Here is a 13,178-nt window from a genome sequence, read left to right as displayed (position 1 = left end):
AAAGGGGTGGCTCGCAGGCCGGTAAAATGTCTGGCTTTCAACAATAATTTGGATTCCAGTTCATCTCTGGATCAAACGGCGATTAGCGTTTTTGGCGTTACTATTAGTTTTCCCCCGGAGGGTATTAGAAAAAGCGGCAACGTTATATGGATTGAATGATTAACTTTTAATATATTTCCGACAATACGTATTTGCTACTATTATAATTTACTTTAACTTAGCTACGCTTAGTTTCTTTAGCTAAGCCACCGCTTTTGTTGGCATCCTTTCTGGCAACGTGGTGATACCGTCGCCGGAAAGCCCCAATTTTGGCTATATGTGAATAGAAGGCATTAGTGAATAAATAAATAAATATTTGAACATATAAATACACAATTAATAAATAATTAATTTGGAAACATTAAAAGAGTTAGAATAAAAGGATGAAACGCTGTATAAAACTGTCAGCCTTAAGAGAATTATTCTTCATTATGTAGTGTTATCATAAAAGAATGGTGCGGTTTCAGTAATTCATAGGAAGATAGTAAAGTGGCAGAGATTTTTCAGAGGCTGCCCGATCTTTGTTTGAATGTCTTGAGGAGGGCATTTCAAGGGCAGCACTCCGTCCGTGGGATGGGATGCTAAGGCGCTTTTGGCCATGAGTACGCTGGTATCGACGCCGGGTTTCTCTCTCACCGAGCGACTGAGGGCGCACACATTGAAATATATCAATCATGAAAGAAAACTGTTTGAGACGAAAAACTGGTAAAATAAAAAAATAAAATGTAAGACACGGTCTCAGGCGTTAATTTGTGGAATTGCTTCATCATAGAATAAAATAAAATTACTTTGTTTTATTCCACACTTTATTTTAAATAGCACGACCCGGGTTTCAGCATTGAATGCTATGATGATGATAGCATTAGATGCTGAAACCTGGGTCGTGATATTTAAAATAAAGTGTGGAATAAAACAAAGTAATTTTATTTTATTTTATTCCATAAAAAAATAAAATTAAGGAAATGAAACATGAAAAAGCAGGAGCAATTTCCACAATTTTTCAATTTAATAGCACTAACGGTTTCGCTTTACAGCATCATAAGGTGTAAAGCGAAACCGGTAGTACTATTAAATGCTCCTGCTTTTTCATTTTTCATTATGCCACGTTTCCACTCCATCTCGCCTGAAACCTCAGATTATAAAGTTAAGGTAATTCTGTTTTCATTTAAAACCATGTTTTCATCCAAAAACGGAACCATTCTTTTATGATAGTCCTGCAGTTTGGTAACCTTTTGTAATCGAGTATACATTTGTTCCGTGTCGCGCAGGTGCTTTCCTCATCCCTTACTTCGTGATGCTGGCCATCGAGGGTATTCCCATATTCTACCTGGAGTTGGCGATCGGCCAAAGGTTGCGCAAGGGAGCCATCGGGGTGTGGAACCAGATGTCGCCCTACTTGGGCGGCATCGGAATCAGCAGCGCCGTCGTCTCCTTCAACGTAGCCCTCTACTACAACACCATCATCGCCTGGTGCCTATTCTACTTCGTCCAGGTAAAGAAACATTCATTCAAGAAAACATTTTTGTCTTTGCTTCCTTAGCAATGTGATTCAGGGGCGCAGCCAGGAATTAAGGCTGGGGGGGGGCTTAGGTGCAACTAATACCGGGGTGTGTGGGGCTATGGAATATCCACCAGGATAAGCGGTAGGTTCGAGATTGATAAATTGCGGAATTTTAAAGATAAACGGTTCAAAATGGTGAGTTTTACGGCTTTCTGAGGGGTAATCTCTGCATGTCTTCAGGGTTTCCTTCCGCGTTAGCTTGATTGTGGATATTGTCCACAATCAAGCTGACGCGGAAGAAAACCCTGAAGACATGCAGAGATCAAACCATCGCCGCGGAAACCTACGTTCTAACATTTTTCTGAGGGATATATTGTTTATTCTTACTCAATGTATTTGTAATATCAATTCATTAAAGTAAAATGGTTTAAACTTAGATATTTCTCTGAGCTCTGGGGGGGGGGGGGGGTTTAGCCCCCAAAAACCCCACTCGCTGCGCCACTGATGTGATTAATATGATGAAATTCTTTCGAGGCGAATTTTTTGCGTGAAGATTTCTCGGGATATCCACGGGTATTGGTAATATTGGTATGTAAAAAGATATAAAATATATTTTGACTGCTCTAGCCATAAATTAGTATCTCAAAAATCATTCCATTCAGGCGCGTCTTGAATTTCTTGTCCAGAAAATCGAATGTGCAAAAATTCATCCATGTAATCGTATATATTAAATTTCGCCCATAAACCGTTTGTCAGAATACCTGTCCACAAAGCTGTATCACGAAAACTCTTTCCACATAACTGTGCCTCACCCAATTATTTAATTTTTGTTTTGGAATCACGATTTCAATTATTTTTTATCATATATTTTTACCGAAAAAGGAACATTTCCGTATCCTGCCTCTAAAAATCCATTTTCTCGTATTAAAAGACCTTTTTCACAAAAAGGAGTACAATTTCATTTGCGAAACTAATCTTCAATAGACCATTAGAATATTGGGATAAAATACGATATTTTTTCATTAATTTTTTTCAATAAAAAAAATAAACGAAAATCGACTTCACAAAACGAAAATTGAATTGTTGGCCGAGACACGACTGGTATTCTGACAGACGATTTTTATGGACGAAATTTCAGGTGCGATTATATTGCTCAAATTTTACACACACGATTGTCTGGACTATAAATTCAAGATGAGTCTGAATAAAATGGTTTTTGAGATACTACTTTGCGGCTAGAAGCGGTTGTACTTTATTTTACATGTCTTTTTATTTACAAATATTTAAACCGGTGGAGGTACTGAGAAGATTTCACGAAAATATGTTTAGGGTGTTCACATTTCCAATCACTATCATAGACACACTAAATTTAACAAAAATAATCCTCAAAGTGTGAGGTGGCCCACTTAAAAGAACTGCCCCCCTCCTACCCTGAATGCGTGTAATTCACACACCCGTGTCTTGGTCCGGGGTGAGCTCTATCCTCACTTATTCAAACCAATCTTTGGGCTGAATCACGGAGTGATTGATTAACGTATTATAACCCAATGTTTATTCTAAGCAACATCAAAAATGTATACGCTTTCAGCTCTATTCAGGACAGACTTAAACTACGTGTTCTTTTGTGCTGTGAAGTTAAATGGCGAAATATGTAGCTGCCTCAATAGTTATGATTGGGTATAAAATTTTCATTTTTTTGTAAGGAGAAGTCTTGAAACTTAATTTCTCCCAGAAGCAGCTCTTGGTTAGAAAGGGTTAACTAACAGAAGTTTTCACTTATGAACTCATAGTGGATTTAAGGAGTGAGGGGTTGAATATTAGAATTTGTCAGGTATTATTATGAGAACTTTATAAAAACGGCTCTCATTCCATAGGTAATTTAAAATTGATAAGGTGCTCAATATTGTTTGTTATTTACTAATTACAATACTTTAAACACAAAGCTCCATGTTAATTACGGGATATGATTTTCCCCGTGCAATTTTTGTCTCTTCTGTGAAATGTAATTGAATTATTCTCCTTTATCTTCCCTCTTTGAGCCTTTCTAAGTCAATTATTTTTCGTTTGAATGTCTCACAGCTCTAAGTAATATAGCTTATTTTATCCTCAAGAGTTCACACGACACTATTTGTCACGAAAATTAAAAAGGTTGCTTCTAAAACGTAATATTTTGTTTTTTTTTCATGATTAAAAAAAAAGAATCTCTGGGTAAAGTTGGTATTAATTCTAGTACGTTCTCCTTTCAGAGTTTCCAAGCGCAGCTCCCGTGGGCTGAGTGTCCCAACAAGTATTACGAGAATGGTTCTTACGTTCCCGAGCCCGAGTGTGTGGTAAGTGCTTGGAATTCTTATTACTTGGACTTAGTATTGTGTATTAAGGATATGTTTTTTTGGAAACTTTTTGGATGACTTTAGGAAACAAATTTTCACACCGTTGCCTTTGAAAAAGGTCCATCATTGAGCCATTAGACTCAAAGGTTGTTAGCAAAACTTCGTGACGAAAAATAGCAAAAAGATATAATAAAGGCAAAAATTTCTTTTTTTGATTCTTTATTCTTAAACTCGGATAGGATCAACATTTCACCAGAAACGACTCTGCGCATAAGTAAAATGTTTAGTACATAAATTTCCACCACTTTTACATATACTTATACATCATGAAGGTATTTTTTTCTCCGATGAACACTTGGGACTCTAACGCCGTTTGTTTTTTTCAGCAAGAACCCGATTTTTCAATAATAAATTCAAAAAAGACGATCGTTGTATTCTTAAATTTTTGACAGTTGGTTCGTATATGTTTTTCATTATTGAAACTAAAAATTACCATCATTCTTTCCAATACATCAGTTTTTACCATCAAGTTAAACTTGGATATCTATCGGGCTTCCAACAAGGACATGTTTGCCTCAATGCCGACGCGTCGCGACGTTTCGGCAGCCTACTTCTCTATCGTCCTCAGGGAATGAATGCATTTACAAATTTTCATTGGTCACATATATTGGTCAGGTTGGCGAAGAATTGCCACCTGATTGGTGGAAGTTTCCCGCGTGCTCTTTATATGTTGCCCGATTGGTGTCCGGCTGAGTGGAAAATCAGTATCTCGGTTCATATTTTCCTCCTACCAAATAAAACCAATCGATCCTGCATCTACAAACCCATTTTAAATATTTTATGATGAAATTGTAAGAGGCGACTGCCGTTTCCCTTGCCTCATTTCCTTTTCCCAGACCAGCTCAGCTATAAAATCCCTTCCTTTCGCTCTCACGATTCCCCTACCACTCAACGCAGACAGGAAGCGCTCGCATGGCCACGTAAGGTAAGAGATCTTTTCTTAAGAACGTGAGCCTGCAACGCACCTGGGAAAGAACGGAAAAACGCTGATGAGAGGGAGACGGCAGTTCGCGGGGCAGTTCGGGGCAGTCGACGGTTGTAAGGAAACCAAGGCAGAATAAAGTGTGATTCTCCCCGACATGTGACTTCTCCTTTTTCTGCGCGACTTTCCTTATTCCTCTGCGGATGACGAGGACGACAGCGCCCGGCAGCTTACAAAATCATCATATATATTTTAAATGAACTTTCATCAAATGGACTTCCATCAAATATGATGAAAGTTCATTTGGTGGCTCCAAATGAATCAGTACACAATATAGTTTGGTATTGGTGTTGATTGGTTGTTACATTTCCTACTTGGAGTAAATGCCAACGAGAGCGATTTTCCGCTACTGCAAATGCGACCTAGGCTAAACCGGTAAAATGTGATATCATGTTACGTGTCTGGTTGGCTGATTACGACGATATAGTTTGTTTGCATATTTCATATCTCCATTGAGTTTAATAATCACGAGGAAAGAGACGTATGAAGATTTTAATCAAATATGTCGGGTGTTTCAAAATGGTTAGCGGGGCTTTGACGCTTTATAATATTGATTACACTAATATTATGACTATAAATGATACATCAAATGGAAATGTAGTTCAAACGATTTAACTTAAAAGCCTGGAGGTGTTTAATGTGAGCAGCATTCGTGCCATTACATTTACATTACAGTTACCTAACATTTACATTACAGTTGCCTTAAATTTACTTTATGTTTGCGAACTTGTTCATTTCCCGTAATTTTACTGAAGTTTGGGTTTTAATATTGGCCCGTGAGGTTTTATCTCATCATTTGTACGGTGGATGAAGTCCTACCCTCTCGACTAAGTGCTTAATTGTCTCAATTTCTGTTTCAGAGGAGCAGTCCCACTCAATACTTTTGGTACCGCACGACGCTCATGATTTCGGAGGACATAGACACGCCCGAGGTATTCAATTGGAAGATTGCCCTCGCTTTGATAGTTGCCTGGATGCTCGTCTACATGTGCATGATCAAGGGCATCGCGTCTTCAGGAAAGGTAAGTCCCGCGTTTAGAGCCTGCATTTTCTCTTCCTTCAAGTCCTTCAGGGTGCGCTGCTTACTTGGAAACCTTTAATTCTGCGGGAATTTCGATCTTCTGGAGAAACTCGGGGGATTAGGCGAGTTATCATTACTAGTCATCAATCTAAAGATTGGTTTTGCGCAGGTATCCAGGGCGGTGTGCTGGCCAGGCAGTCCTTAGTGCCTGCATTTCTCGTATTAAATATTTTATCGCCTAAACAGGGTGGAGAAAAATAGTCACAAAATTTTTACCGTGGATGCCTGATGCCAGCAGGAACCAAAATTACTAATGATGTTTGCGTCGAAAACGCACCATTTCTAAACGCGTTTAGATTACGATTGTTCCAGCAATAGTCGGAACTATCGTGCATTCACACGACGATGGTTAAAATCTGTGCTGCTCTCTAGTGCTGAAATCTAAAGTGAACGAGAAATTGACGGTTAGAAAAGCTGTTGAGTAATGCAGGGTCAAGATATTACTGTGTTCAAAGCGTATTTAACGAATAATTTTTCTCCCGCCCATATTCTTCCTTGCTTGGACAATTCCGTGAAAAAATAGAGCGATGGGAGCTTCACGAACTTTTCGTCTTTCTCTTGTCGCTTCCTCTTCCGGTCTCCCAGCGCCTAACCATCTTAAAGCGGCAACGTTTGGAACTACAGTAACTATTGTCAGGATATGCATTCACACTGCTATTTCGGCCAACTATCGTCAGTACGATCGCTCGGACAATCGTAATCTGAACGAAGCATATGAGCCAAAGGCTGCTGGGCCGCATGCTTGCCCTGTTGCCGGATTCCTTGGATACATCGCGATATACGGCAGGCAAATCATTCGAAGAGCAGAGGACATATGGAAGTAAAGCTATAACTACACTCTGCGCTATAACTAAAGCTGTTAACCGAAATTGACGATCGTGATCAAGGGCGGATCCATGATTTTTTTCTGTGGGGGGCACCATGGTCTAACTTGCAAACGGTCTTCTCATATTTGGGATTTAAAAAACTACATGCAACAATTTCTCTACAAAATATACTCTTCATTTTATCATAAAAGTTATTAATATGCAAATATTTATAACTTTTATATAAAATATATTAATATTTTTACTAAAAATCTCGTGTGCTTTTTAAACGCCTGGAGGGGGGGGGACGTGCCCTCGTGCCCCTCCTAAATCCACCTATGATCGTGATGATTTATCTCACATTCATATCACACTTAAATATCACATTCATACCAGTTACATGCTATTCCTTGCGATTGTCAATATTATATTGCAAATACGTATTGATAATAAAAGGATCGCTGTCCCCTCTTCACCACGTTGCGAATATTTTTGAAAACCGATTAAAATATGCCCTAAGTGGCAATAAAAAAATCAAGTTTCAACCGGACGTTCTGGTGCCTCCTCGCCAGAGTTCCCTTGCGCACGGCTATCGTCGTATGATTCGACCGATCCATTGATTCGGCTCCATGTGTCCTTATGTCCACAGTTCCACCCTGGCGACATGCTTCCGCCGGCGAGGCCGTGTTATCCTTGAGATGCGAGCAGAGCGACAACTTAAGCTCCCGTGTGATGCGAGGATTTTCCTTTCGCCCTATTTCCACCCCTCCCCCTTACCATCCCGGCCCACATGCTCACTAGAGTTCGTTTCAAACATCTTTGCGGCCGAGAGGCAGTCCAAGTTTTTCTAAAAACCAACCAAAATGCGAATTTCAGTCGTTTTCAGTCCTCCATGGTGCAATGGCGCAGCGAGGGGGGGGGTTTTGGGGGATAAAACCCCCCCAGAGTTCAGAAATTTTTTAAAAGTTAAATCCATTTTACTTAATTGTATTAATATTACTTATAGAATAGTGTAAGGATTCATAAAATAACCCTCAGAAAGCTGTATTACTCACTATTTATCCTAAAATTTTTCTGTGTAGGGCCCCCGCACCTCCCGCTTACCCTGGCGGGTATTCCACACCCCCTGACACCCCAGTATTAGTTGCGCCTAAAACCCCTCCCAGCCTTAATTCCTAGCTGCGCCACTGCCATGGTGTACGCTTCTTAATTAAGTTAGCAGTGTTGCCAAATGGAAAGAAGGTTTTTGACAGTCTTTTGTTTCCATTCCACTCTGTTCCGCGACGCTGCACGAAAAATTCCGAGCTTGCACGACTGGGCCGGTCGCAAAGATATTTGAGAAGGATCATAGCTCGGAGAACAATTTTAAAATGCGAGGAGAGGAGCTACTTTGCATTCGTTCGGACGAATCTTGAATTCGTGGCGAGCAGATGGTATCCCGCACAGAAAGATACAGTCTGGTAGCAAAACACCAAAGCTGTGCATTTGTCAAAAAGTACCAAGATCGAACAAAGAGAGTTACAGTCCGTTACAGGGGCGGATCCAGGATTTCTTTCTGGGGGGGCACAAGCAAGCCCGTATCCAGCAGGGGCACAGCTAGGAATTAAGGCTGGGGGAGGAGGGTTTAGGTGCAACTAATACAGGGATGTGTGGGGGTATGGAATACCCACCAGGATAAGCGGTAAGTGCGAGATTAATAAATTGCGGAATTTTAAGATATATGATACAAAATGGCGAGTTTTACGGCTTTCTGAGGGCTGTTTTATTAATCCCTTCACTATTCTATTAGTAATATCAATAAATCAATAGTATCAAGGATATCTCGTAATACAAAACGAGCGCAATGGTAATGGGACCATATTAAAAATCTTGCATATTTTTTAAGGGTCTGGGGGGGGGGGGGCACGTGCCCCTGTACTCTTCCCCCCCTAGATCTGCCAATGGTCCGTTAAAAATTGTTTCCCCTGCACGGACGACGTCGGTTTTGGGCGTGGACATATCTATTTTGAAGAAGTACAGCTACATGGAGGAGTGGGTTGAAATTACAATTTGTGCTTGGGACTCGACTAAATTTAATGTCTACCCTTGACTTAGTCCCAAGTTCCCCTCTGAAGTTAAGTGTTGTAATTCAAGCAAAAAGAGTCGGGTACTGTGTCTTTCCAGGACCGCCACCATATACCAATTCTTTTGCAGCTTAGAGTGCTGATAATTTTCAACATTTGTTTTCAATTCACCACTATGTGCAATAACTTACCTATCATTCATATTTCAGGTTGTCTACGTAACTGCAACTTTCCCCTACCTTGTGCTGATCATCTTTTTTTTCCGTGGAGTGACGTTAAAAGGAATGTCTGATGGTTTGAGGCATCTATTCACTCCAAAGGTAAGACTCTGAAAACTATTATTGTTGCATATTTTAAAATCACTCACATTCAAGTTTGTTTATATGTATTTTCTTTATGAAAGGTTTGAAGTGCTACCTTTATTAGCATTTTTTTAAATGTTCTAGGCATACATTAAGTAATTCTCATGTACAGTGGTGTAACTATGTTTTGGGGGAAGGAGGGGCCTGAAGGTGGTGACCAACCCCCAAGCAACCAGCGGTCTGGAAAAAAAGGGCCCTGGAAATACCTTTTACATAACTTTGGCACTTCAAATTTAACTTCAGCAGATGCAGTTATTATATGTCAAAACTATACAATAGTTATAGATAATTATTTTACTTCTTTGAGGCTTTAGGGGGGATCTGGGCGCTCATCCTGAAATGCTGACGGTAATTAAATAAAAGTTAACGACTTTGAAAAAAAAAATTCTGCAGCATTAATTAATGGTATGTATATCAATATGCTGTTTTTTCATTTTACTCTCATTATATTAATTGTCAATAAATATAATTTATGTTGATGTTTTATTCAAAAGTTTACAGGCAGCATAATAATTCATTTTAACTTAAACCTTTCAACAAAGCCGATATATTGCACTTAGAAGATTAAGTCAGCAGCAAAGCACTAAGCATAAGCACAACCCACAAATCTATCTGCAATCTGCTATCTATATACAATCTCTGCTTAATTTTAAAAAGCTATTAATTAACGGGGAGCATGGTAGTCCAGTAGGTAAAGCACTTGGCTGCTCATCAAGAGGTCGCAGGTGTAATCTTAGGTGATGCCTTCAGACTCCCCATATCAGAATCCTCAAAGTGCTGGATGGTCCAGGGAAAGGAACTGGCCCCTCATACCCTGAATGCCTGAAGTTCACATGCATGTGTCCCAGTTGGAGTGATCTCTACCCTCATCTTTGGGCTGAGTCACTGAGAGAGATTAATTATTTTTTTTGGTACGCAATGAAAACTGCTTTAAATTATATATCAAATCATATCACGAGTGATTGGATTCAGAGCATCATTCTATTTAAAATTTGCTGAATGAATTATGATCAAGAACGGTCTTCAAATCTAGTTTTACGTAAACTGTTTTGGTGCCATTATTTTTTGGTTTTAGTTACAATTACAGCTCTAATCTCGCGAACTGGAGGAGCTAAGAATTGAAGGACCAAACCAACCTATCCATAAATTTTTCATCTTTAGATTATGTATCCTCTTGCTTTTCTGGTTGAAAATTTTAAGAAACCTGCTTCAGAAACAAGACTTCATGGTAAATACCTTCAAAATTTTGTCTTCTTGAACATTTTCAGTGGTACACCTTGACAGATCCAGTTGTATGGCTTGAAGCTGGGACACAAATTTTCTTCTCGCTTGGTCTTGCGTTTGGTGGCCTCATTGCCTTCTCCTCGTACAACCCAGTGAACAACGACTGCTTCAGGGATGCCATCATGGTGTCCTTCACCAACTGCTTCACCTCTATGTTTGCGGGCATTGTGGTCTTCTCAGTTATTGGTGAGAACTTTAACTGTGCATGAATATATTGTTTCACTCATGGGTCTAAAGTAATATTTTCCCTTATTTTCTCATTCTTAAGGTATATTCTTTTTATTGCCTCTCTTTTCTTGAAGCACATGGATAATCCATAGCAATAGTTTCTAAACCATATAAATGTTGCAGATGTGATTTTTTTCCAAAGCGGTCGATATTTTCTGTCAAAATGCCCCCTAAGATGTATATAGAAGGGGGAGATTGTTAATGGCAAAAATATAATATTCCCCATTCAGATATTCCACATAAGTTTAAATTTATGAAACCTGAATGTTTTTGGCCCACTTTTAATGTGTTGATTGTCTATTGATTTTCGACTGGAATGAGCCCTAGGGCCTTTGGGCTGAATCACTGAGAGAAACTCTGTAAGAAGACCACACAATGAAGGAAAAAATAGCTAATAAGGGTCTGAATAAGAATGAATTGAGTTTGATGCTGTTGATTTTTTGCTGTGAATAGCTCAAGAGATAGAAGAGGAATTGAAAAATGGAAAAATATGGAAAGCCTTAAAACTCACCAATTTGAACCATTTATCTTAAAAATTTTCTGCGGGAGGGCACCAGCACCTCCTGGATTCCATGCCCCCCAGCATTAGTTGTTCCTAAAACCATCCTAACCTTAATTCTTAGTTGCACACCTGACTGACACACCAGCTTTATGTGAATTTAAACTAAAGGAAACTATTTTCTAAAATTGATTTAGGATGCAGATATGTTCACATGTGTTAATAATAACATAAGCAAGGAATGGAAAGTATGCCGTACAGTGTGTGGTGTGTAGTGCACTTTGAGCTTTCTCTACAAGGATCGTGCCAGAACTCTTAAGCTCATATTTGATTGCTCTAACAGAATTAACAATACAATATTCATTGCAAAAAAATCATTGCATGTTACACCTATAATATGAAGTACATATAGTGGGACTAAGATGAAGCATACCCCAATAGTTTCTTTAATAACTAAGAGATTAGAAGTTTTCTTCATGGAATGTAAGTATTGATGTGCCCTCCTAAGGCTTAGAGAAGTGAAGGTCATCAGATGTTGTGTTCTATTAAAAGTTTATTTTGGGGAAATGAGGTAAATTCAGTATTCCAATTTGTGGTAAATCTGATACGTAGCATGTGTGGAGCTCAGCTACTTTTATACTAAGTATTATGTCATTACTGTTAGTAAAAAATTGGGTATGCTGAGGCATAGTTGTGCTACAAATCATATTTGGCATAATCCCTCACCTTCTGCCTCCAAGAACAGGCTTTACAAATGGGTAATTTCCATTAGTGTAAGAGAGTTGTGCATCATGCAATGATTTCTTTATTTATCTTGGAAAATAATCAACTGAAACGCAACAGAAAAAATGAAAGAAATACTCCCTGGAAATGGTATTTTAGCAATCAATAGAATGTATATAACTGATAACTTGAGGCTTGACTTTGTGAAACCTCTCCATATTGGAAATAAAGGAGTTAAAACTTTATCAGGTTCACTATTATATTAATGAGGGCACGACCCGGGTTTCGTAACGTAGGTAGTTATACCTGAATATGTAACTACCTTATGAAACCTGGGTCGTGCCCACATTAATATAATAGTGAACCTGACAAAGTTTTACTCCTTTATTTCCAATAGAATGTATGTTGATATTTTTTTAAATTTATTGTTGCATTATCATTTCTTTAGGGTTTAAGGCACACATGACATATGAAAAGTGCCTGGAGGATAGAAATGCCACACTGCTGTCGTACTACTCTTCTTTGGCTAGTGCCTCTCCCTCACAATCTCCCTCTCTCGGATGGGGTCCTTCGAACACCACACCCACGTTCTCCACTGCTTTCTTACAATCAACTGTGGTGCCAGACCTACCAAATCTTCCAGAATGTGACCTCGAAAAGGAACTGGATAATGTGAGTGTTTTGAAATTCACCCATAATTAATCATGATTGTTTAATAACTAATTCATACAATAAAGTGACAATCAATTTTTCTCGTAGTGTAGAAGGAAAGGCAACTCGGTAATGTGTATAGATTGAAAACTCATTCCAGTTAAAATACCCATTTTGGTAAACAGTTAAAGATTGGTACCTAACAGCTCCAGATCCATGATAGGGACCAAGGGGTGCTAGGATAGGCTTGGGGGGTAATCTCCCAGCAGTGGTGAGGGTCCAAAGAAATTTAGCATTTACTTAGTGTAAATTGGATACCCAAGGAGGGGACCATAGCCCCCCTTAGCCCCTCTCTGGATCCGCTACTGGTACCTAATATAAATAATGGTTGCAGAAGTAAGTTTGTGGAAATATTTCATAGCATTTAGAAGCTTAAGAAATTACAACTTGGCTATTTCCATATGAGGTTTAATATTAACCAACCTCTGTTTTAATAGCTAGTGGCTCTTATCATTAACCTTGATTATTATTGATAATGGTACTGTGTGACAGCACCACTTTGGGTAACA

General features: G+C 39.0%; 1 protein-coding gene across 1 annotated transcript in view; it reads left to right on the top strand.

The window, feature by feature from the left end:
- LOC124163461 (sodium-dependent neutral amino acid transporter B(0)AT3) overlaps positions 1-13,178 on the top strand; it is a 204,257-nt gene that overhangs the window by 174,297 nt on the left and 16,782 nt on the right. The window contains exons 4-9 of the mRNA XM_046540381.1: positions 1,308-1,531; positions 3,787-3,870; positions 5,773-5,934; positions 9,072-9,182; positions 10,493-10,694; positions 12,407-12,630. Coding sequence (XP_046396337.1) covers positions 1,308-1,531; positions 3,787-3,870; positions 5,773-5,934; positions 9,072-9,182; positions 10,493-10,694; positions 12,407-12,630 — 1,007 coding nt within the window. The remainder of the gene's footprint in view (positions 1-1,307; positions 1,532-3,786; positions 3,871-5,772; positions 5,935-9,071; positions 9,183-10,492; positions 10,695-12,406; positions 12,631-13,178) is intronic.

The sequence above is a fragment of the Ischnura elegans genome, chromosome 8, assembly GCF_921293095.1.
Source record: "Ischnura elegans chromosome 8, ioIscEleg1.1, whole genome shotgun sequence".
Classification (NCBI taxonomy): Eukaryota; Metazoa; Arthropoda; class Insecta; order Odonata; family Coenagrionidae; genus Ischnura; species Ischnura elegans.
Note: the sequence above shows the minus strand (reverse complement) of the source record. Positions and strands in the feature narration are given on the sequence as shown.